Below are 26,934 nucleotides of genomic sequence, written 5' to 3'. Positions count from 1 at the left end.
TGCATGACCGTGGGCAAATCACTTAGCCTCTCTGTGCCTCAGTTCCCCACCTGTAACATAGGGATAACAGCACTTATTCACCTCACATTAAAGATTGTGAGGTGGTCCAATACTGTGGTAACAGGGCCACATCAGTACCTAAGACAGATGGAAACTCAAACACCTTGTGCTAGAGAAGAAGAATAAGGAACTGAAACTGATGGGGCTACTTTCATGGTTCAAGCCTAGTAAGATGCAAACAGGCACCAAAGGGGAAGCAAATTCCATTCGTAATAATCACTATAGAAGTCTGTAAGGAAAAAAGTTAAAAAGGTAAATTTTGACAATGTCCTTTAAGGCCAGGTTGTTTCATGAACTAGTTTTGTCTCATGGATACTCTTTGGACTCGGCAGACCTACTCTCATGTTGGGGCCAACTGTATTTCAGAAACCCACCTCACTACCTTATGACAAGACTCGGTGCTAAAGGCAGTGCCTGTACAATAAATTTGTTCTACAGTCTGGGTCATACTCCATTCCACATAGTGTACCGGTGACATCAGGGCCTCTGAAGTGATAACGCAATCAACTCTGTGGGACTGTGATGTCAAAGGTGATTGTCTGTTACCTGGTTTCAAACAAAATCTGACCACTTCCAGAGGCAAAAGCCAGTGCATGGGTCAGGCCAACTCCCACCAGCAGTTTTTAAGATTCCTTCTTTCCTCCTCACTTTAAATGGCAGAGCCATGATTCAAATTGCATACATCTCTATTGCCCCACACATATCCAGAGTGAAGTCTGTAAAAGCAGTGAAATAAGATTCCCCAAAACCAAACTGAAGATTCTGTGGTGGGGTATGTTTTTCCTTTCCCTGTCCTGAAGCCAGGCTGAATACCTTTTTCACTCCCTGATCCTGTATCACAGGCCAACACACACTAAAACAGACCAATTCAACCACTCGGCACATCCAGCCTGTGAACAGAGAAAGATTTGGCAGCTAGATACACCAGGATTTTAACGTCAGATCCTTTATGTTCTGTAGCTCTCCCTCCACACCCATCTACTTTCTTCCTCCCTCACCCAGCATTGCCCTCTGCTTTTTGAGCTTCCCAAATGCCACTCCTCAGTCCCTCTCCTACACAAGACAAGAGTTAGCTTGTCTGTAGCACAACATGCTTGATACAGGACGGTATGAGAATCACACAGATACCACCATGATGGGAGCCACATAAGCTCCTAGATAAGTATGTGGGGGAAGTAAGAGAAGAGCAGGAAAAGCCTTTGGGTTAGTCACCTCACTGATCCTAAAAAAGGAAGAGTCTAAAGACAAAGGCAAGGAGAGTTTGTCTGCTTGGAAACTCTGAGCCCTAGGCAGAAGGGTGAATCAGCAGAGAAAGATCACCTCACCTCAGGCCCACTGGAAAAAAAAAAGGTTTTTTTTGGAGTAGGAAAAGCATACATTATATGGGGGGAGGGGCAAGAGGTTCATATGACAACAAGAGAATTACTCCCACTGGGGGAAGAATGGGGATTGTTTTTACCGTGCAAAAACTAGGCATTATACCACCTTATAACATGAAAAATCAACCTCTAGCTGCCACTTGGCTTCATCTTACACTGTCTCCTTTGACTCCTTGTGGCCTGTGTAAGTAAGAGTGTCATTTCTGACAGAGGAGTGCAGGAAACTGGCACATGGCATTTGTGAAGACGTGGAGTGTTGGGACAGGATGGGATTGTCCCCACACCAATGAGAGTCAAAATTAGTAACAAGAACTGCTTTGCCCATCGGTGCAACAAACCACTCCCTGTTTGTTCTATTGCCCTTCAAGCAAAGCAGGGAGCAGAGAGCCCAGCACTAAACCGGTATCCCCTTCCCTTTGAGGTGGGAAGGGAGAAATGAAGAATGGCCCACTGAGACCCCCATCTACAAGCAGGTGGATGTACGTAGGGGATAAGGGTAGGGGAACAGTAGCTTTAATGCCTCCTTTGAGGTGAGAGAAGGGAGAACCCTCTTCTCTAGCAGACAGGATGGGAGTTGGGCATGAACCACTCCAGAATTTGCCAGACACAAGCTGGCAAAGCATGGTGCCAAGAGGTGTGGCTCCTCATGGTGGGTTCCTGAGGTGGCACCCTAGTCCAAAGCTCAGGCACTTTCCCACAACATGCCTAGAGGGGAGGTGTTCTGGGCTTCACATCAGATGCTGACCAGCAGCCTCCCCCTTCTTAGCAGCAGCCTTGGATAGTAGTTATCAGGTAGAAGTTTTTCCAAGCCCTGCATATATCGATGGTATTAGCCTTCAAGTATTATTACTACTGTAATTAATAGAATGCTTACAGTAACTAGGGAACAACTGGATTGGATTACAGCCGGTTAACAGCCTTAAAGAAACAAACCACTACAGAAGGTATAGGGGAAAATCGCTAAGGTTCTAAAATGGAAACCTCTTTTCAGATTTCAGAGCCTGTCAGTGGTTGGCAGGCTCAGAGCATTTGCAGAGACTGGCACAGCAAGAAGTGCAATGTAATGTGTCACAAAATGATACATTGTTGCATGAAAATTACACTCTTGGTGGAGGCATGGTTGCATGAACAGGAGGGTTCCTATTCATACACTAGCTTTGTAATTTGGGAGGCCTGTAAACCATTTGAACTATAAGGTCTGCTGTAGACAGGCGTGTGCATGACAAGTTATCTACATGCCATCATGTTCATAAGTTTGTTACAAGCATGTAACAGCATGTAATGATTTGTAAATGACAAACATTTTGGAAACTCTTAACACAAGCCTGCTAGTTCTGACTGATTGGCCAGGCATGAACACTGACAGCATCCTGAGCCAAAGGCCATGTCATCTGAAACAGTGGAAATGCAGTATTTTCCCTTGAGTAGCAACCTTTAATGATAATGCAAGGGCCTCAAGCATCAGTCATTAACCCAGAAGTTTCCAACCTGGTGTGGCTTAGTCTTAGTGGGTGCCTCCTGCAGCCTCTGGCCCTGTTGATTCCATCTCTCCTTTTTCCCCTAAGGAGCATTCCTTGGAGGCAGAGTGCCAAGAGAAGGTTGGGCCAATGGGCTGCTGCCTGAACTCAAAGCCCTCTGGGTCCAAGAAGCAATGCTTACTGGGAGGTAAGACAGGCAGTTTCATGGAGCCACTCCATGCTGTACCTGTGGCCAAGCATTTTCTGTGGAGTGAGGCAGATCACGGTCACACAGCTTTTCCTGCTCCAGCTACATACCTCCTCTGTCCTGTACCACTCAGGTTGAGAGAGAGAAAAACTGATGTTCCTATTTAATAGAAGGGGAAAGGAACACCCAATGTGCCAGAACCACAGTAAAGGGGAAAAAATTCCAATTCCCAGAGGGTTCCCCATTGCTGCCCAATATGCTTGGGAGGTATTCCATGTAAACATCTCCAGAGCCACCTCATTATTCATCACTTTCAAACCCCTTCTCAAAAAAACCTCTCCTTTGCCATGATGCCTACCCAAAAAACAAAACAAAAAAACCACCACACACACCTTGATAACCGTTAAGCTGCTGGTGTGCAGAGACCACTGCCTATCATGCTGACCAGTGCTGTCTCATTGTTTACTTGGACAGCCCTGTCTGTGTTCGTCTGTCCTCTCTTGCCTTATACTTAGATTGTAAGCCCCCTGGGGCAGGGACTATAACATTGCTCCTCTGTGAGGCCTATTTACACCTGCACTCCCTCCATCCCCAATTGTCTCATATATGCTGTCAGCCTACCTCACCACTAAGATTTGAAGCATGTAAGCCCCCCTCACTACACAGCGATGCCCTGTTCTGTGTGGCCTACCTCTCCAAGTCACTTCCACTACCTGTTCTCAGCTCAAACGCAGGCAGGGAAAAGTTTGATCATGTCAGGAGTGCAGGTGGGTGATGAGGATTTCTGACCAGGAAAGCCCAGGAGTTGGGACTACAACCCAGCGTGAGTTCAGAGTTGGCTCCCCACAGCTGGAACCAGTTTTAGTCCTGGCCTGAGCTCTCCAGTGGCCTAACAAAGCCCTTGGGAAACAGCTAGTGTCCATGAGTTAAGAACCAGTCTGTTTCAAGGTGGCTATTAACGAAGCAACATATAAAGATGACCCTCTTCCTTCCCTTTCTCACCCCAACCTCCAGGCAATTCAACTGACTGAACTTGTTGCTGGTGAAAGGTGCCAGATAAATAGTGCTAGAGAGATTGATGTTCTTGCTGTATCCACAGTGCAGGTACAGCACAGACAGCAGCCACTCACAAAACCACCACCATGATCTGGAGCAGGAGTGAAGCCAGTAGCTTGAAACATGTGCGCGCACACACACACACAGGCCTAGCTACTGTTCTCTTCTCCACAGAATATCAAAATCTCCCAAGCCAGGTAGCACATTGCTACTTATTATATATATATATATATCTATCTCCCTGGCAAAAAAGGTTCAGTCAGAGATACCTACTAGGGTATTAAGAAGCCAGATGAAAAAATAGACAGATGTTATTGGCTGCAATTAATATTACCCCAAGGAAATTAAGTATTTACCCATGCTTGGTATAAGTATTTTAATAGAATAGTTCTTGCTATACCATTAATCAATTGAAAGGGGACAGGGGCTTTTTAGGGGGTGGCGGTGGGACTTAATTTTGTTTTATATCTTTCTTAGGGGATAACAAATTAAGTAGCAGAAGTTACTCACCAACTGCCTCTGTGCATTTGCTGGGAGGTGCATTCACACCAATAAAGGTGCCACAGGTAACAGCACTGAGAATGTCAGGAAACCCTATGTGACATGTACATCACTTTCTATAGTGAAGGAGAGAGAACGAACAGTTCGGACATATAGACCATACCTGGATCTCTCTGCGTGTCCCAGAAATCTTGAGAGGCTAGTTCATAGGTCTGTATTCAGGGGTTTAGCAACACATCTTACATTATAGCAGTAATTATGATAAACACACTATACACCTCACTGAAGAGTAGCAAGAACCCTTGGCACCTGATCCAAAGCTCACAGAAGTACTGAGTGTCTTTCTGTGGCTTTCAACAGGTCTTGGATCAACTCCCTCTGAGAGCTAAGCCTGATACTAAAAGAATCTGATAGCAATGTGTGTGTTCTCCGTGGAACCCACCTCACACAATAGCGAACCTGTTTATAAAGCAAGTAGAATGAAAGTTCCTGAGCTGTTTTACGACACAAATAGCCTGCTTTGCCTGAATACAGACACTCCAAAAGGGTTCCACACTTAACTGGAATTAAGTACGTGCAAAAGAGCAGCATGTGCCTATACTACAGTGAAGGATGGGCCCACTGATCATCCCCAGCAATCAGTTCTGCCTATCTACCCTGATCATTTAGTAGTTAGTTATTAAAGCAGAGATTATGTTTCCTAGCCCAGGGGTTCTCAAACTGGGGGTCAGGACCCCTCATGGGGTCGTGAGGTTATTACATCAGGGGTCATGAGCTGTCAGCCTCCATCCCAAACCTCGCTTTGCCTGCAGCATTTATAATGGTGTTAAATATATAAACAAGTGTTTTTAATTTATGTGGGGAGGGTCACACTCAGAGGCTTGCTGTGTGAAAGGGGGCACCAGTACAGTAGTTTGAGAAACACTGGCCAGTTTCAGACTCTGCTGACTTGAGCTGCTTTTGAACCCATAATCACCAAGTTAGGCAAGTCAGCAAAGAGCTCACAACACAGCACTTGCAGAGTAAGATCCAAGCATGGGCTACCCTCACCCCATTTTATATTATAAAACTTTTTATTTCTGGGTGGTAGGTGACCATCATCATAGTAATCTGGAGTCACAACAAGTTGAACAGACTTGGAATTATTGCTGATTCTGTTCGGAGTCAGCCCCGCTTCCACTGACCAATGAAGCCTTCCAAAACTAGTCTGAATGATTTCCTTAAAGAAAACTCTTCTCCGCCCCCTCCCCCACCCCCACATCTTTTCATTAAATCACATTGGTTTGTTTTTGTAGGGTTGATCATAAAAACGAGGCTGCTGGCCTTTAGAGCCCAGACACTTACATGAACCTCCCAGATCTGAGAAGACACACAAGTTAACTCGAGTCTCACGCCTCAATAGTGTGCACTTAAAATTATACAAATGACCAGAACATAGTTTTGTCACCTGCCAGCATCTCCCATTCAGAACAGTGCCCTTGGCTCCAACACAAGAGCAGGTTTTGATGTCAGTTCCCGCTCTTTAGAGTGGAATGCATTTCCAGGAGGCATTCTCTCTGTGTATACTGATTCATAGCTGTAAGACTCAGCTGGGTAAACGACCATATGCCACACTGTGTTTATCCATACACCTCACACTCACACCAATGGGAGTTGTACTTATGCATTGAGGAAGCCCTTTAAATGAGATTTCTGGGCCTGGTTTTCCAGAGATGCTGAGCACCTGCAGCTCCCATTGACTTCCGCAGGAGTTGTGGATGATCAGTACCTCTAAGAGCCAGGCCCTAGGGGGATAGACACCAACGTGCAATCAGAGAAGGCATCTCAGCCAGAATTGCTCTTGCCCAACCCCAGCTATGCAGCAAGCTGTAGCCACTGCTTGGCTGCCGCCTCCCACCCCGAAGGCGGCTGTATTTCAGTGTTTTTCATCTCGCTTGGCAATATTTCCAGGTAAGGGGGTGCAACACAATTGTAGGACCTGGGTTTGCAATCATAAAACCTTCTTGAATTCAGGTCTCAGTACTTCCAGGCATCTGTGTGTGTTTGGGACAGAGAGGGAAAGAACAGGAGATGACAAGCAGGAGAAGAAGAAATGAGGAAAGAAATAAGGCAGACAGAAGACAAATTTGAGTCCATGCACCACTGAGGTGTGAGGCAGCAGTAACACTGGTACAGCCCTGGCAGGGCTTGCTTACAGTAGTCATAGCCCATCCAGTCACATGTCTATTACCACATAGCAGGAAAGATACAAGGATGGGAAATTAACATGGAAAAAAAAAGAGAAAAAGAGAGAGAAAGAGAGAGAGAGAAGTGCTGTTTTATTGCCTAATAGGGAGCTAAGAGGCTTGTCTGGCTCCAGGCCACACCACAAACATCCTATGGCTGGGTTCTGTTATAATGAAGGAGAAGAAAAAAAAATAAGGCAGCAGCAGAGAAACAGGAAGCTAGCTAGCTCTTTGCTAATCTTATTAACGCTTGCGGTTTCGCTCAGTTAATACAGTTTGTTGCTTAGAGTCCCATGGATTCCCTTCCATTTCTCTCCACTCCCGACCCCCCATTCAAGAGATTCCCCACCATCACCAACAGGCTCCTTTCAGAATGAGTCAGTCAATCTTGCTTCAAAATGCAGTTGGAAGTAGCCCTGATATGGTTAACTGGACTTGACATTTGAGTGATGTCTACTCTCAGATTGGAGGCCCCATGGTCAATAGTCAAGGCTCACAAATCATCCTTTCCCCATCTACTTCTTCATAATTGATCAAGGCTCTGGATAACTGTCTCCAGCACTGAAATCCTAGAGGTGGGCATTCTTCATAAAAAAGTCACTCTCTCTTATAAAACTCACATTTCGCAATTTTTAGGGAAAAAAAACACTCTTGCATTTTATAGATGTATTTTACATGCATACACAAACTCAGGTCTTTTATTAACTGCCCTGTATTTTGGTGGGGGCAGGTGGGTACTTATTTCCCTGTTTTGGGGTGGGAGAGGCCATGGAGGATTTTTTCCTAACATACCCATATGACAATGGATGCATTAGAAGTTCTTAAAGAACTACAGTGGAGTTCTCTCCCCCTCTCCAAGAATCAGTGCTTGGCCCTTATGAGATAACGTATTTAAAACCAGCAACACAACCAGAGGGCTGCCTTAGGCTACACCTTCATGAAGTCTTCCCAAGATAGAGTCTCCATCCCTTTCTCCAGTCTAGTTTCAGACAGAGCAAGCTGCCTCATACCAATGCAACCAAACCCCAGAGAATGTCCTAAGTATTAGACACAACAATGATAAATCACAGGCACAGGACGTCACAGATAATGCTACAAAATAAAATTAGCCATGATGTAGTGACAAGCTCCCAAGCCTTCTTAAGCAAAGATGTGTTGGCTTTTGCCATCTCTGTCACCAAAGCTTGTGCCACCAACCAGGAGGACTCCAGGCCAATTTCATGGGTGAATTCCAAAGATATTGCAATGAGCAGTACACAATCCCACATCCTCATTGGTGAAGATGGCTTACAACCTCCAGTATATAAAATGTATTACATGTGAGGCTTTGAAATTGTATATCACATGCAGTGCGGCATTAGTTCAAGAGAGGACAAAAATAGCTGCACCCCTACCCTCCAGGATACAGTACATTACTGCATTTGTATTATGCTGATCTAATGGTCAAAACATTAAAAAAAATTGTGTGCGCTCTAATTAAGACACAATAGACGTCATTTTAATCTGAGCCAACTGCTCTTCCAATCCTAGCTATTTTAATAATACTGTTAGACCCATACTCCCAAACCTGTAATCTAGCTACATTTAATTTCTGTATCAGGAAAAGGCCATCTCAAAACATGCAATTTTTTTCAAAGAGACCAATTCTCACTAGACAGCCTAAAAGAAAGTGTTTATACAACTTTCTGGACAGTTTCTATTCAAATTTCACCACTTATTGGGCTAGCAGTAAGCACAAAATACACACCAAGTTGAACTCTGAAAATCCGTAATGAGGTTAGGGAGGCTGGCTAATGGTATCACCTTTGCCTTGTGTAGTTATGTACAGTAAGATAGTGATAACCAAATCACAGACCCAAGAATTTAAACTGGTTGCCCGCAACAGTCAAGGAATTCCCCAGAACCATACATTCACACTGCTGGGCTAATAGCTTGCTTCCTTTTGGGTGTTTTCCCCCCTCCTGTAGACAATTAGGAGGATGGATCTCAGAGTAGGTGGACAGATGGTTTGATCCAGTACATTAAATCTTGTGTTTTTAAATTGCAGTCCACACTCCTGTAACATCCCTCACAAATCTGCACAGACCATTTTCCTGTCCATCCCCACCTCCTCCTTAGTTCTTCCACTAACATGCTGCTGTGTGGATGAACAAGTCACTACAAAGCCCAGATGCCTCACTCATCTCACAATACAAAGAGGTTACAATGAATAATAATGTTCTTGGTAAAAATACAAAACAAAACAAAACCCCGGATCAGAGAGAGAGAGAGAGAGAGAGAGCCACCTCCCACTGCTCTACAATGAATTGCCTTCCAAAGCCAGTGATTTATCCATCCTCTGCAGCAACATGTCAGGGATGCATTTGAGTTAAATGTCTTTAAAGAACTAATAAATGATAAGGTGGGCTATGCAATATATTTTATTGGACCAACTTCTGTGGGTAGATCCATTGGACTGAATGGAACGGAGAGTCAGGCAGACAGCACCCATTCCACAGCTTTCTGGCCATACAAACTACCATTTATGTTCATAACTATCTTTACATTCGGCACATGACACACTGCTTGCTAGACTCAGAGGATTACCAGTTACTGGGATGGTGCCATTTCTAACAGATAATTTCAGTGATTTATAGATACTTTATTTAGTCAATATTTACCTATAAACAAGAAGTATTCAGAACAGTTTAGCTATTGCTGTCACTGTTCCACTAATTCCAAAAATCTGAATGGTTTAGATTTCTCAGCAAGAAGTGCATTTTATTGCAATTTCCTAGTAAGCAGTCCTGTGTGATAACAGGCCTGGAGAAAACAGACCATGTTATTTTTTTAAAATAAAAATTAAGTGTTTGAATCATTTACATTGAATCAATGTTTTAAAATAATGTTACTGTAATCCCTTAAGAATAGACAAAAAACAACTTCTGTTGGTTTTTAATTTCTGTTCACTCATTACAAATGGATTCTTCACCCTACTCTGCATCATATTGTCAAGATGGCAGCTGTCTGGTCAGAAAGGGAGCATAGTATCGTCATTAGCATACCCGGCTGGGAATCAGATTTTTTTCTCTCGGTTCTGCAACCTTGGACCAGTCGCTTACAGACAGTGACCAGTGTCTGAAATTGGAGTTAATCATTTGAAAAAACATGAGCTGGATTTTCAGAGGTGCCCAGTGCTCAGCATCTCTAAAACCTCAGATCTATGGCATTTCAGATGGAGGTACCGCAACAGTCACTGGCCTCACAAACTTTTTAGCTTGAACTGCCACTGCATCCCCAGGGGCTGGTGTTCTCACTGGGGCTTGGTTGTCTTCAGCTGTGGACTTTGCTTCCATCACCAGTCAGACAGAGCCCAAGCTTGCTGATCTGCAGGGAGCTCACCTATTCACTCAGGGCCTGATCCAGCCCTCACTGAAGTCAGTGGGTGTCTCCTGATTGACCTATGAGAGCTGGATCAAGGCCTGGGATTTTTCTGATCAAGAGGCGGAAATTTCTTGTGGGCTGTGAAGTTCTATTTCATGGCGGCTTTTACAACTGGAACAACAAATTGGCTAGTACACCTCTACCCCGAGGTAACGTGACCCAGTATAACACGAATTCTGATATAATGCGGTAAAGCAGAGCTCGGGGGGGCGGGGGGCTGCACGCTCCAGCGGATCGAAGCAAGTTCAATATAACACAGTTTCACCTATAACATGGTAAGATTTTTTTGGCTCCCAAGGACAGCGTTATATCAGGGTAGAGGTGTATTTCAAAACTAGTAAATGCCCACAGGAAGGCAATAATTGGCACATTTTACAAGGCCACATAGATTTCCCAACAACCTACAGTGATGAGAACATTTTGAGAGTGATCTTCTGACAGTGGCTTTCAAAAAGTTTCACTGGGTAACAATGAGAAGTAGTAGCATCAGTCTGTTAGGCCTTAGCAAGTGTTTTTTGGAAGCCCATTTACTGTATTTTCTTGAGAATAATGGGGAAGAGTATAATAGATGGTAGTTTCTTCTAACTGAAAGATTTCACCAAGAGTCATCCAATATTGCAAGGGAAAGAGATTTAATCCCCACAAGAGACTCCCGCTGTTGTACAAATGGGCCCTGCAGAAGCTTATTAAAAGTCAGATTGAGCAGAATTAGTTCTGTTCATTATTTTCCACCCCTTAAGTGAATATCACTGCTGAGATGAGCTCTTGAAAGCCTCTTAAAAACCTTTCTGAAAACATGACAGCACAAAAAGCCTCTCACAGAAAAGCTATGCAGCTGGAAAAGCTGGTTTTTCCAAGCAGTGGCAATGCCCCCTGCATTCTAAATTGACAACTTCCTGCTCTTCACCTAGCAAGCTCCTGCAGGGAGTTAGTTACTCAATGGAGTCTGAAATGAGAGGATAAGAAGATGTGAGGGAGCGGAGGCATCTTCCAGCTATCAGGTTAAAAACACCTATCATCATTCATAAGGACTTCTAGAGGCTTTTCCTCCACAGATCTCAAAGTGATTTATAGGAGACACTGATCCCAATTTCACTACTCACCTGTGAAGAACACTGCATCAATCTCATTGTACAGAAGGAGAAATACAGGCACACGGAATGTGTGAAAACTACCTGAAAACTAACTCTGTATAAATATCTCCTTGCACACTGGGTGCAGATCTGCTGAGTATTCAGAGTCAGTTACTGAAAGTCAGCAGATCTAAATTCTTACTATTTTTTACTCCTGCATTAGCTCTGCTGAGCAGCGCAGCAGAGAGATTCCAGTCCTTTTGTGTGTCAACAGAACTGTTTACAAAGCTTCAATTAGTTACAACTGTGCAAATCCACTGAAGACAATGGGATTGCACAGTTACCACCCAGGGCCTAGTTTGGCCTATACAGCAGTGGTTCTCAACCAGGGGTACGTGTACCTCTGGGGGCACGTAGAGGTCTTCCAGGGGGCTCATCCACTCATCTAGATATTTGCCTAGTTTTACAACAGGCTACATAAAAAGCACAGTCAGTACAAACTAAAATTTCATACAATGACGTGTTTATATTGCTCTGTATACTATACACTGAAAAGTAAGTACAATATTTATATTCCAATTGATTTATTTTTAATGATATGGTTAAAATGATAAAGTAAGCAATTTTTCAGTAATAGCACCCCGTGACCCTTTTGTATTTTTATGTCTGATTTTGTAAGCAAGTAGTTTTTAAGTGAGGTGAAACTTGGGGGTACACAAAACAAATCTGACTCCTGAAAGGGGTACAGTAGTCTGAAAAGGTTGAGACTCACTGCTATAGAGCACAACTGAGAATGGCTATCTGGGGGTACGGATGTTTATTCTCAAATGTTGAAGCAGATTCCCTCAGTCTTACACAGCTTCAGAGTAGCCCTTCTGCTTGGAAGTGTTAAGATGGAAGCATCTCTTCCTTCATGCCATCAAAAAAAGGGCACTATCAGCACTATTCACATAATGGAAAGGAAAAACTGAAACAGTGACAGTAAGTTCTAAAAGCTGATTATAAAAACACACACACACTATATATATATACACACACACACACACACACACATATACACACAAAACCCAGAAACAGCTGGTGTGTACTCATGCAATACACAGGCTCTTCTCTGAATCTACTCTCTTTTCTCTCCAGTCTTGGCTTGCTATAAAAGCAGCAGCAGCTATTGTGGTTGTGAAAAAAACCTCTGAAATGTGAACCAAGCATATCTGGTCCAGACATGAGTTTGCAAAGCAGGTGTGAACTGCCCCATTCACCTCACTGGGGTGAGAACTTAGATGCCCAGTGATTATTATTTAATGTCAACACTGTGAACTATTTAATTCCTTGTGTAAGGCCTTGTCTACACTGCCACTTACAGTGCTGAAACTTTCTTCACTCAAGAGTGTGAAAAACCACCACCCTGAGCAATGCAAGTTTCAGCGCTGTAAAGTGGCAGTGTAGATAGTCCTCCCAGCGCTGGTAGCTATTCCCCTCTCGGAGATGGTTTTATTATAGCAGCTCTCTCAGTGCTGGAGTCACAACTACACAGCCACATTAAAGTGCTGCCATGCTGTGTAGAAAGGAAATCACATCTGCATAGTTTACTGAGAGTCTCGTTTTGGGTACATCTACACAGCAGCTGGAAGGTGTAATTCCCAGCTTGGCTCAACATACCCATGCTAGCTCTGCTCAAGCTAGCGCACTAAAAATAGCAGTGTGGCTGCAGCAGCATGGGGAGTGACTCAGGCTAGCTGCCTGGAGTACATAGTATCAGAGGGGTAGCCGTGTTAGTCTGGTTCTGTAGAAGCAGCAAAGAATCCTGTGGCACCTTATAGACTAACAGACGTTTTGCAGCATGAGCTTTCGTGGGTGAATACCCACTTCTTCGGATGCAAGTATTCACCCACGAAAGCTCATGCTGCAAAACGTCTGTTAGTCTATAAGGTGCCACAGGATTCTTTGCTGCTTCTGGAGTACATAGTAAGGGAGTCGGATGGGATTTACGCAAGTGGCCACACTGCTACTTTTAGCATTCTAGCTCTGCTCCCAGCTGTTAATCTTCGGTGCCACAATTGAGCGATACTTGGGAAATACCACCACTTCCCCCTTAATAAAGAAGGAGCCAAGCCCAAAGAGTGCAAGGGCATATTCAGGTCCCACTGAGCGGGCACCAGGAAGCACACAAGATCACATTTTGAACATCTGCATATTTTACTCAATCTGGTGATTCGCATAGACAGTTTATTTTGTGGGCAGAGCATGGGAAAATACCACTTCTCCCCCACCATCTGACCCCGCATATGGACGTGCGCAACCAGAATGGTGTCTCACTATGAGATTAGGATCCTACATCCCTCTGCCGAAGAGAATCTCTTTGGTCATGTAGCATTTGGAGGAAAGGATCCATGCCACAACCCCATCCCCCAAAGAGAGAAACACACAGACATCTACATCCCTTCTATCACAACAGGAGGAGGAATGCCATACAATATTCCAAATTCACTGGTCCAGGCTCAGTTTCAATAGAATATAGTAGATTACTATAGATACAAGAATTCCTTAAACCATTTCCCCTTGTGCCACTCATTTCTCTTGTGTGTAACCCATGTTTATAGCGTAGCTCTTTGTCCCCTTTAAGTGGTTGGCCCACATAGAGGTTTGAGTGTGCTACATCCTTGATCTAAAAGACTAAAAGATTTTTGCTCAGGCAGCAGAGTCACATGCTTTTAGATCTAGAGGCCTGGGATCAATCCCTGCTGCTGACAACTAAGTCAGGGTGTTACACTCTTTATGAAATCACTTAATATTTACCCCCATTGAACCACAAGTAACAAACATAATACACCTCTACCCTCAGAGAAGTATCTATTAGCAAAACTGATCATCTTGCTCTGCAAAGGAAATTGCTAGGCTCCACTAGGCCACATTAGATCTTACCAACTTTAGTATCCTAATACCTGGGTGAGAATTAAACTTTATGGCATAGTCAGACAATTCTTTTGAATTAGTCAGGAGCAAAATAAAGAAACTACTGCTAGTTGGTCCTTCAGATAAGCAATCTAGCATTTCACACTATGGACTGGGAATTAAAATTTCCCTCTTTCCCCCTGTTGAGACATAAGCTCACCTACCATGAACTGTTCTCAAATAAGCACTCTTGTTTGTATGCTTTAGGTCTCATGCCTTTTATCCTCTCCATGCATCCTTTTCAAGCTATGAAACCAATGGCAGGCGCTCCATAGCTATCATTTCTAATTAACTCATCAGTCCCCAATGGAAATCTTTCTGAACCCACCATTTCAGTTAACTATGAATTAAAGTATTGGGGGTGGGGGCCATGGAAAAACAAATAGTCCTCTTATTGGTACACACAGTTACTCCCAAATTCATTAAGGGAGCCAAACACAATTTTTAAAACTCCAGATATACTCCCACCAGCCTCCAACACCTATGTCTAGGGCCCTACCAAATTCACAGCCATGAAAAATGCGTCACGGACCATGAAATCTGGTCTCCCACCATGAAATCTGGTCTTTTGTGTGCTTTAACCCTATACTATAGAGATTTCAAGGGAGAGACCGGCGTTTCTCAAATTGGGGGTCCTGACCCAAAAAGAGATTGCAGGGGGGAGTCATAAGGTTATTTTAGAGGGGTTGTGGTATTGGCACCCTTACTTCTGCACAGCTGCCTTCAGAGCTGGGTGGCTGGAGAGTGGCAGCTGCCTACTGAGAGCCCAGCTCTGCAGGCAGTGGCGCAGAATTAAGGGTGGCAATATCATAACACACCATTCTTACTTCTGCGCTGCTGCTGGCAGCAGCGCTGCCTTCAGAGCTGGGCTCCCAGCCAGCAGAGCCGCCACTCTCCAGCTGCCCAGCTCTGAAGGAAGTGCCACCACCAGCAATAGCACAGAAGTAAGGGTAGCAGTACCACAACCCGCCCCCCCACAATAATCTTGTGACCCCCCAACTCCCACAACTCCTTTTTGGGTCAGGACCCCTACAATTACAACCCCATGAAATTTCAGATTTAAATAGCTGAAATCACAAAATTTATGATTTTTAAAATCCTTTGACCGTGAAATTGACCAAAACAGACAGTGAATTTGGTAGGGCCCTACCTATGTCCACTATGTGCGACAAGAAAGTAGTTCCATTTTCTATTCAGAATTGGCAAGATGTGGTACAAACTGCAAGCATAAAATTAACAAGTGATTCACTCTAGTGACTTGACAGTTGTAGGAGGTGCCCTGCCATGCTTCTTTAAAAAAAAAAAAAAGAAAAAAAGAGTTCTATTTTATTGTCTGATGAAGTGACTAAAAGGGAAATGTTTCAGGGATTAGGATTCCAGAGTGATCTAATACAGGATGCCTTTGGCTTAAAAAGAGAAAAAGAAGCAGCTAGGACTCCTCCTAAATTCCCCCCCACCCCCAGTTTAAAAAAAGGGATGAATGTTACCATTTTTGGACATAAGTTCTGCACAAGCCCAACCCTAAACCACACCATTCAAATGAGAAGTGAGCTATCATCCCGCTTGTGATCACATGGAACTGGGGACCATTCAAAAAGGGAGAATAAGGTGGTGGGAATGCAAGAGGTAATTAACTAACAACAGATCGCTGGTCAGTCAGTCAATCTGATCTCCAAAAGAGCTGTAGTGCTCCTGTTTCCCTGTATAGTGGGGAGGCAGGTCTAGCGTACAGGGGTCATCTCCAGCTGAAGGAGCGTGCACCCTGGGGAACAAGCCAATTTTACATTCACATTCTGATTTCCTCCTTAATCAGCGTCTGCTGCCTCCAAAGAGAGCGTTCCTTTGTGTGCCATTGTTCTCTGGAGGCAACGCAGACGCGTGGAGAGCTTTGCAAGGGAGTGACACTTCGTAGCAGACACACATGTACCTGCACAGCCCTCCCTTCCCCCAGGGCACCAGCAGCCGCCCAACTCATCTCTTCAACAGCTTCCTGAGGAGCAGTTAGGCGGCCCCTAATAGCACGCACAGCAGGACAAGCCAAATGCAGTCCCGTCACTATTTCAGAAAATCAGAAAGAGAGGAGTGTAGCCTGGTAAATTGCATTGTGAAATGGGAGGGGACTGAGCTAGGGCTCCCGTCTGCATGGCTCCTGGCGCTGACAGGGAAAACATCTGTTGCTTTAGGGGGGAAAGGAACTTCTGCGCTGCTACACTGGGCAATAAAACGGCTCCATTTCTTCGCCTATCCACCGCCCATCACAGGTCGCACTACTTCAGCGCCCACCCACCTCCCACACACACAGGTAGGAAAGACAACAGCCTAATGTGTGTCTGTTACACGTTGTTTCTTTAAATCACACAAGCCCTCCAGAGGCGTTTAATACACAATCTCCAAACGCTGTTTCCACGGGGATCTGTGAGCCACCAGATAACACCTGGGTTTAAACTCAATTAAAATCACTGCTGCAGAGCGAATTAAAAGACAGGCGTGGGGCGAGTTATTTGCTACAGGATTCGAGCTCTGCATCTCAACAGGTCCTGTGCAGAGCTGGGCAGGCGAGTACAGCTCCAGGGTCCATTGCAACCTCTGACCAGATGGGAAAAATCGGAGGGAGGAGGAAATAGGCGGCTATGCATATACAAATCCATAATTAGGTTGATGTTGCAGCTCGTCCCACTCCCAACCCCCTTCTTCAGACGAGGCTCCATTATTTAATTAAATAAAACGAGAGGGTGATGCAGGGATCCGGCTCTCAACAGGAAACCTGCCCAGCTATCAATCAAACCAGCTCTCTGCCCTCAAACGTGGAAAATACCCCTAGCGTTCAACAGGGAGGTGACTGAACGTGCGAAGGTAGCCACACAGACCCCCCAATACACAACTAGTCTCCCGCAAATCCAAGGAAACCTTTTCCCCACCCGCATCCTGCTAACTGCCTGTAACACAACACTCCTCTCTAATGGAGCTACTGCAGCCTCTACTAATATCACCCCACCCCCTGCTCCAGGATCTTTACTAGGATGCTTGGCGGGGGGGGAGAGAAAGAGGTGAGGTGAGGGTGAAAGGGGGGTGTTACCTTTCTCTGCTGTTTTTCCCAGGCTGGATCCAAAAGCATGTCCCTGTCCCAGTCCTCCTCCGGCTGCATGTAGTCATTGGTTTGCTGAGAGTCATAATGATCCATGGTTGTGCGTGTGTCCTTTGGTCTGCTTTTGTTTTTCCTCCCCTGCTACTGCCACAGCTCGCACTCCCGGGCGGTCTCGAGAGCTCCCTGCTGAAGCACAGCTACAGCGGAGCACGGGCAGAGAGAGAGAGAGAGGAGGTGGCGGCGCGCGGCAGCTCCACTTACACCAGAGCTCAACCTAGTCTTTGCACACACAGAAGGGAAGGGGGCGGCGGGGGGAAGAGCCCTGCCTCCTAGTTAATCTCATTGGCTAGGTGGAGTTGCCAAAAGTTCATTTTCCAAGGCTACCATCGCTCTCATTGAGGCCCCCTTGTGTCAGTCAGGGCTTTCAGCAGTTGATATAGGTTGATTTAAGGCTGCCCTCCCACCTCCTCCCCCTTACTCATGTGACATCTGAGTTTAATCTGCTATGGACTCAGTTTGGTGACGTCTCCCCTTACCTTGGGGGTTTATAGTAATATCAGACGCTACTGAACAGACAGAATAGACATTCTTAAACCCAGTGAAATTCCTGCTGTGCAATGCCAAAAATGCAACAACAAAGTATGTCTGCTTATTATGTTTGACAGAGGGACAAGGTGGGTGAGACAATATCTTTTATTGAACCAACTTTTGTTATATTACCTCACCTGCCTTGTCTCTCTAATATCCTGGGATCAACACTGCAAACTGTTATATTTGATGTATTATTCCCTCATTCCTGTTTTACTAAACAAGCTTCTACATTATTCAGGTCAGTGTTAAAGAAACATTGTCAGGTTAACCATGTACAATATTCAAACAAATAGTCCTTACCTGGATTACTAGAAAAACACCTTATTAAAAACCAAAAAAATGTTAAACAGCTCATTGACTTGTCAGTAGGAATGCACTTTATTTAAGCCAGAATCCTGCAAATCCTTATATACGTATACTTAACATGTCTGTAGTCTTGTTGAGTTTAATGGGATGAATGGAAAGTTAAGCATGTGTATGAATTCGCAGAATAGGAGCCTTAGTCTGTGCATATCTGTCAAATTGGATAGTCAGTTACAATGTTTCCAGTTATTTCATTTCCTGATTCCACTAGCACTGTGCTACAATGTTTGAGTTGCAAACTTTATAGGGAAAAGTTATTGGTTAAAAATCAAATTATATTGAACGTTTGAAGAGGAGAGTAAAATGCATATTAAGCCAGAGGGAGACAAAGAAACATTTGCCATAAAAAGTTAAAGCTACAATAATTTTTTGGCTCGGATGCTCCAAATCCTTATGCACATGCTTAACTTTATGCATGCCAATCACCTCATTGAGTTCAGTAGGACTAGTCACATGCTTAAAGTTAAGCCCATGTGTGTTCCAGAACTGGGGGCTTAAACTATAGAGTACTGTACACATTTTCTTCAGTGTTTGCAAAAACATTCCCTGAGTAATTCTGAGTAAATTCCTTCAGAGTAAGTCTGGCAACTTTCCAAACCAAAATTAAAGCACTCACGGACATGCTTAAAGGTTAGTGCATACATAAGTGTTTTGCTGAACTGGAGCTATGGCTCTGATCCTATAATAGGGTTTGCCTAGATAAACCCCTGCATCTTCACAGAACCCCAGGGAAGTCAATAGAGCTCTGTATGGGCACAAGGATCAACCAAGGTGGAATAGGGTGAGATCATTGCCCCTTTGGCTGGCTGGAGCCCAGAAAGAACATAATGGTATTTCTATATATGATAGTTAACAGAGATTTTAATTTAACCACAAGTGTTTGAAGGCCTGTGTTTTTGGAGCTGAAGGACCAGGATTCCATCTTGTCTCTACAGTTACATGTTGTTTTATTATGGAGCATCAATAGCTTCTCCATGGCTAATGTTCCAACCACACTACCATTATATTATTGTAAATAAAATAAACCAAAGTTCTCAAGCTTTCAAATTTGTAGGGTTAAATTTAATTAACAACTGGACATTTTCTCATAATTTTACTTAAAGTAAGTAATGAAAAGCCTGAAATTTGTTTTTTTAAGAACATTTTTTACAAAGTGTTCAGTGTTTCTTGGTGTCCTTCTCTCTATCCAACAAAATCACACTACACTAGAACTCTTTAAACCTGGATAGATTTGGAACTTGGATCATCCAGCAAGAGGCAGTTTTTCAAAGACAGGCATAGTAAAATATTTAAGAAGCTGCTGCTGTTTGAGAACTTGACATGATTCTCTGTCAGTGAAGCTGATGAAGAAAAAAACCTGGTAACAGCAAATATTTTCTGCAAGAGTCTCTGAGCCAGCCATGGCTACTTTGCGACACTGAAAGGAAATTCCCAGTTCTTGTTAAAATAGCTCCCCCGCAGGCATTACACACCAAAATACAATCCCTTGGCCTAGAGAGAGTGTACACAAGTCCAGTTTTCAGATTGCTTAAGGAATAGAGAGTATGTGACATATGAACAGTTATATAGAACACATATGATAGAGCTCAGAGCAGACATCTGATCAGAAATGGAGGAGAGCCAGCTCTGATCTACTAGAGACCATGGTGATTCTCAAACAAATTCGTTCAGATCTCTGTAAAATGGGTGATAATAATACTTACCTATTTTTGTAAAGTGCTTTGAAATCTAAAATGAAAAAGTGCTAGGTAATTGTAAAGTATGTTATGAGCCATATTTTTCAAATGAGATAAGTGTGGCACAGGGTATTGAAATTATCTGCCAGATACGAGGTGTTGCCATTTCTGGATGGAACACAGCAATTCTTTAAAAGCAACATTATAAATCCACCTAGGAAAGGAAGTGAAAATGAATATTATATCTAACAGAAGCTGCAGGCAGAATTATTAGGGAGAACAGAATGTGATTACCTAAATTGGAATCTGTCCAGGATTCTGGCACTAACACTGCTACTCATGAATTAAAAACACTGTGGGATCTTTAGTGCCTACAAGCGGGCAGGACGTCAATGTGACATCTCTTCTGAAGTGATCTGGATCACTGTTTCAGTACTGACTCAGAGAGAAGAGTGCCACCTATTGAATCACCAGCACTGCTAAAGCAGAGGAAGCAGGGTCTAATGCTCAGAGCATATGGTCATGTATACACTACGGGGACTCTAGAAACAGCTACAGCCCTGTAGCTATGATGGCATAATCCCACAGTGTAGATGCAGTTTACAGTGACAAAAGGGGTTGTTTCTGTTGCTGTAGAAACACCATCTCCCAAGCAATGGTATCTAGGTCAATGGATGCATTCTTCCATCAACTACACTGGGGATTAAGTCAGAATAGCCACAGCACTCAGTGGTGTGGATTTTTCACACACCATAACACTATAGCTGTCAACCTTAATTTTAAGGGTAGACCAGGCCTATGACTAGGGTGTTGGGATTTTTTTTCCCTGGCCCTACCACTGACTCAGTGTGTGATTGTGGGTGAGTCGCTTAACCTCTCCATGCTTTTTGTTTTCTCCATTGTCAGATGGGGATAATACTTCTTAGTCTCCCACAGATACTGTGAGGCTTAATTTATTGTTTGTCAAACAATTTGAGATCCTCAACAATGAAAAGTTACTACGGAAGTGCAAAGTATTATCCTTAAGTCTTATAATTAAAAATACTTTACATTTGTTCAAGAGTAGTCCAGCTGGTCAGCTGGCATGATACATGCACTATATGCAATGCTATGGGAGCTTTGAGGTATAGAGAGTAAGATGGCTGGGGGGTTGCACAGCCACTTGATGGTGGGCTTAAATTGGAAGTTGTTGAATAAAGACAGCTAATTAACCACACACTTGTGTCCACATACTAAATTTTGGGTTTTCAATTTTAAGCTTCAAGTGATAAATATTGATTCAAGTCAACTGACATATTGAAGTCAATGGTACTACTCACTGTCTTAAAGTTAGTCACATACTTAAGAGTTTTGCAGTGTTGGAGCCAGAGCACTTAGAACCTTGCAGGATTGAATCCTTAATCCCACGGTCATGATCATCTTCCAAATTAGGTAATGACTCTTTGCCTTTTTTAAATTCTCTCTGAAGTTTGAATTGGCTATAGTCTTCTTCACTGCTCGTCTTAAACTGCTATGCAGAGTCTATTAGATATAAGGTCTCTGGGCCTCATCTTTGTATCAGCACTGCAAGGCACCTAGCACACTTTTGGACATTATAAACCCATAAATAATAATTATAGAGTTCTGTACTATTTAACAGTTGTCATGTTCCACCCCAGAATCAGCTGCATTACAGTGGAGGATAAAATCACCTTTGTATTTGTGGTGCATAAAGTCCAAGATTTTCAGACGTGACTAGTGATTTGTGGTGCCTAGGTTTTTGGGTGCCCAACTAGAGGCACATTAAAGGGGCTTGATGTTTAGCGGCTGCGTACTTAGCACTTTCCAAATCAGCCCCTTTCAAGGTGCCTCAAACTGGACAACCCAGAACTGAGGCATCCAAAATTATTAGGAATTTTTAAAAATCTTGACCAAAGTGCTTCAGAAATGAAAGGTGTTATAAAATGTCAGGTGATATTGTAGAGAGATTGATGAGCTCAGTAGGAAGGAAGATGATAGTGATGACTGGTCTTTGAGGCTCTAAAGTGCAAAATGGGGGGTTAAATTGGGAAAAATAGGGGAATCATAAGAACTTCAACAGAGAAGGGCCCAAAAATAAATTCAATTTATAAATACATTTACATTTATTTTCCATAAACATTTGATGAATGTTTGGTAACATACTGTTCTGCTCCCTCAGCTGCAGGTCATTTTGGATCACTTATCTCTGAGACTATTATGTCTTTGGGATATCACAGGATGGATTAAAGACAGTAAAAATGCCATGCAATAGTCACCTTTTAATTGTTCCTCTCATCAGCTCAGGATTTCCAACCTTAGGATGTTTGACTCACTGAGACCTGGGGAAACAAAACAAAACAGGTTCTAAAAAATTCCTTGAGAGGAGATGAATACAGTGTTTTCAGACAAACAGCCTTGCTTTGGATTTGAATATCATCAGGTCTTCATTTTATTTCCTTCCCACATTTAATGGCCCAGTACCTCATACCTCCCAGATGTTGCCAAGAGCCCTCATCTCCTGCTGAAATTCATGAGTTGAGGGCACTCCACATCTTCCAGGAGGTGCTCACCACCTCATAGGTTTGATCCCAAAAACTTGCGCTTAATATCCCAGACATTTAATCTTCTGGATGCTGTCTGCTCTCTGTGAACACAGAGTTAGTTGCTGCAGAGGGTCACACAGTGTATGTTCCCCATTCTCATTATGTTGCTTGGTTCTTTTTAACTGGTGCACAGTGTACCTAGATGTCACTGTGATGTGATGCCTTGTAATACTATAAAAATCAGTGTAAGTATTTGTATTATTAATAAAATAATATATCAGAGATCCCATCCATTTAATCCATTGCTGCAATAGCTGGAGATGAACTACCGTCCTGACCTAATATAAGAGTGAATTACAACTAAAGTAGCCCAGATCTAGCAAAATAGTTGAGGCCTAAAATACCAGTATCCGCTCTGCGGATTCTTGCTTTCAGGCCCCCCGCCCACAATTCCTTGACATTCATGCCTCAAACACTCTCCCCCCAGAACCTTGATGGGCCCCTTGATTTTGTACTCCTAGCCCCTTGGACAGATACTTGATTTCTCAATGACTCAGTGCTGTCATGCTTCCTTAGACTGCCAGCTCCTTATGTGACAAATCCTGTCTTATCTAACCCTGCTCATAGACGACCTCTCCCATCTCTGTTTCCATCTTCTACCTTGGTACAATACTGTAACTTCTGCCCTTCTAGTGTCCTGGGACCAATCAGCTCTGTTTGGAGACAGAACCTCTTTAAGGACAGGTGTTTGGGCCTGGTAGAGGGGATTATCAGTTTGGGCTAGGAAAGGGTCAGCTGATTCATATAAAGGGCTGAAAGATCTTAACTGAAGGAGGGCTATGAGAAGTAAGTAGTCATTTGTGGTTGGGTCCTGGAGTTGCAGGAGGGGGGAATGATGGAAGGGGAAAGGCCTGGAGGTCCCTGCAGCCTGCCTTGGTCAGGGAAATAGCTTTGTTTGTATCACTTTGTAACTGTGCACTGAAGGAAGGGCCTGAACACAGTTTGGGGGGTGGTGTTTGATCCTTATTGGCAGGTGTGAGGAGTGCTGCAGCACCTCCAGGTATTGTGTGGGGTCCTGGCCACTGGCCCCACATGCAGGGTCCTGCATGTGTGGTCCCAGCTGCTGCCGGACCCCTGCCTGGGCCTCTGGGACTCTGCCCCCTGGTCCTGCACGCAGGATCCTGGCTGCCGCAGGATCCACCCCCTGGGGCTCTGCTCCCACCCACAGCTGTTGTCCCAGCCTCAACCTCTCTGTCACATCTTGCCCCCCCCCCCAAGCCATGGCCCAGTCTTGGCCCGGCTCTGAGGAGAGGAGGCATAGATGGAGTAAGGGGGGGTGCCAGGTAAAAAGTTTGGAGACCACTGGCTTTTGGGATCCCCCACTGTAAAAATGGGTTCCAGCGCTACTGCTTCCTGGGCTGGCAGAGGAGACCGGTCAGCAGCCCTACAAACACTTTCAATGAGCATGCAGAGAAGAGGACTTGTAGGCTGAACCACCCCAAGTAGTAATCCAGGGTGATCCAATCAGAGGGGATCACCCAAAGATCCTGACATGAGAAAGAGCTTTATTCTGTTTTCATTTGTGCTCCCCCCCACCATCCCCAGCCCTATTGTCTCAGCATACAAGACACACATAACCGCCATCGACTTCCATGGGAGTTACTCCCATTGTGCAGGCTGTGAAAGCTTCTCAGGCCAGCGAAGGGAGCGTTTTTTACAGTGCTGTGGGCAGAGCCCTCTCATGAGAAGGGCTGGGACACACCCTGTTCTTTGGGCTGCAACAGACAAAAGAAGGAAGCTAAGCCAAGGGCATTGGGTATTTTTGGGAATTGCTTGCTGCTCATTCTGCCTGTGCTCAGAATACTGGCAATGGGGAGCCACCCATAAGGGGCCCGTCAGGGGCATTCAGATTTTTTTGTAAGGATGCCTGTCTGCTTGGCAGGTGAGCTTTGTTGATCCATAAGGACATTCAAAGGCCTATTCAAATAGCACTTGCCTTTTGTCCTAAGGCTTTAGAGCAAATCTCACAAGCCTGTATGCCTCAGGGGCATATAGGAAGAAGAGCTCTGTGTAACCTGAAAGGTTGTCTCACCAACAGAAGTTGGTCCAATAAAAGATATTACCTCACCCACCTTGTCTCTCCGGTGCATAAAAGCAGCTTGGGGGGATAATACTTTACATTTATTCAGATATATACAATATTGAAAACAACACAGGAACATTCATATCAAAGGAGCCCAAAGCACTTTACAAAGTAGGTATACACAGCACCACTGACATACAGCCATTTTCAGGGTAGAGGTAGCAGCACCCTCTATAAGAGTGGAGAAAGGGGGAAATTTTTGCCACAGACACTGGTCAAAAGCCTCTGCTCACAAAAAAAAGTAGGTAATGCCAGCAATCAGATGGAACCCTGGTTTCTAAGGGCTCATCCAAATACCTTTAGTGCAATAAACTGCACTGAACTCCCTGTTGGAAGAATAAAGGGTTTAACTGACCCTCCCTAGATTTACTGGGTATTTAAGGGTCCAATTGTTCTGTCCACACTAAATTAGGAACGGGGCTTTGTCTGCACAGGGAATTTCAGCCACGGGAGTAACTGCAACAGTGAAGACCCCATTGTAGGCAGGCAGCTGCTATAGGCATGATTTACACCTGTAAAAATGTACCCCTACTTGAACCTGGCAAGCTACACTAGTGATGCAGTCATTCACCCTGTCTACAAGTTTCTACTGGTGCAGCTACAACAGTGGCTGGTCACTGAAATCCCCAATGTAGACAAGGCCTAAGACAATTGAAATCAGTGAAGTCACAGTGGTGTAAAACTAGTTTAAGTTAGTACTGAACCAGGCCCTGAAGGCCAGACTGATCATTGCCCTGCACTGTACATAGGCATTTATGCCACTGCCGAGTGGATGTAAACACAGGACTCACTTGGCATTGCTGTAAATGACTCCATAAAGGGCAGGGCAACAGTAAATCACCCTAAGTGTACAAAAACCAGAGAGCTGGACCTCTAAGCCATCGCCTGCATCTTGTACATTTATAAACCCTTGACCCATTGCTGATAGACTCCCATGGGAAAATTCCTTGTCAGGCAGAAGACTGGTTTTGGGGGCAGGGGTAGCTCAAGGATGAGGGCAGGAGGGAATGTGAAGTGGGAGGAGAAATGGAGAGAGCTGCAGGAGGCCACCCAGTAAGTCCCAGGGGAAACAAAAAAATGAAGAAAATAATCACTCGAATCAAAACGATTTACAATCATCTTTACTAAATATAATTGAAATGTCTGATAATGTTTTACTTGTGCTACTGAATGAATAATTCTGGGAGCAGGAATATTCTGATCCTCCTCTAAATACAGCACTGCAGTTTATTTTCCAAGTAGAATTTATCACAGATCGCTCCTTTGCCTTTAGAGTATTGTTTGTTTGTTAATACTGAATTTATAATTAACTGTTACTATTAGTAATTATCCATTCTGTTTCTATAATTACTTTAATCTGGAATGATCACAGAGCACTTTACAAATGTTGTTTACAAAATTCACTTTACCTCCCCACTGAAATGCAGTCACCTTTCAGGTGGAAGGTGGCAGCTGTTTAACTACGCACAGGAACACCATACAGCAGTGCAAGACAGGAAGTGACGAACACTGTATCCAACTGAAACTACAAGGTTAATGTTTTAGAGAGAGGCAGAATGTAATTATCCACATAGGAATTTGACCATCTTACTGGGGCCAGTACCCCAGTAAAAATACTGAGAGATCTTTAATGACTAGTGAGCAGGATCTTGTTTTTATGTCTGACCTGACAGATATTGCCTCCAATAGTGCAGCATCCTAAAACAGCATTCTGGGACAGGTTTTTTTCCCCCAGTTTCTCTCTGAACCAGCAGAGGTTACCAAGACAGCCTGACTCTGCCCCTTAGATGGACTCTGCTGCCTCACTCAGCAGCAACCCGCCTAGCTGCTTATGGAGCAATTGTGACAGACTTGAGAGGCAAGTTTTGCCAAGTCTACTTGGAAGGATGGCAATGGCAACCTGGTGGGGGGAAGGCAAAGTAGGGGGTTATTCAGTCTTTAACAGAGATGTTCTTCCCAAACACCACCCCCCTCCACACTCAGACACAGACGATCTTTGTTTGTGAGAGAAATATCAAACTTTGAGATCTGACACGCTCACCCCTTCTTAAAAATCCCTCCCTTGACTCTGATGTTCTCTCTAATTTACAGGCATTATGTTTCTCAGCATGACGCTTGCAAAACTAGCCCTCTCCATCACCTCTAGCACAACACTATCCTCTACTCTTTGCAATTGGGGTTTCACCCTGGCCATAGCAT

At 44.0% G+C, this 26,934-nt stretch overlaps 1 protein-coding gene across 4 annotated transcripts in view; it reads right to left on the bottom strand.

Annotated features, from left to right (window-relative positions):
• ACTN1 (actinin alpha 1) overlaps positions 1–17,733 on the bottom strand; it is a 139,035-nt gene extending 121,302 nt beyond the window's left edge. For 2 of the 4 annotated variants that reach the window (XM_045013938.1, XM_045013940.1), the window contains exon 1: positions 17,411–17,729. In XM_045013938.1, coding sequence (XP_044869873.1) covers positions 17,411–17,515 — 105 coding nt within the window. In that variant the 5' untranslated portion in view covers positions 17,516–17,729. Of the gene's footprint in view, positions 1–17,410 lie in introns of all 4 variants that reach the window. The other 2 variants (XM_045013942.1, XM_045013943.1) reach the window with 2 other exon arrangements.
• Between the last annotated feature and the right edge of the window lie 9,201 nt (positions 17,734–26,934).

Source organism: Mauremys mutica, chromosome 4 (assembly GCF_020497125.1).
Source record: "Mauremys mutica isolate MM-2020 ecotype Southern chromosome 4, ASM2049712v1, whole genome shotgun sequence".
Taxonomy (NCBI): Eukaryota; Metazoa; Chordata; order Testudines; family Geoemydidae; genus Mauremys; species Mauremys mutica.
Note: the sequence above shows the minus strand (reverse complement) of the source record. Positions and strands in the feature narration are given on the sequence as shown.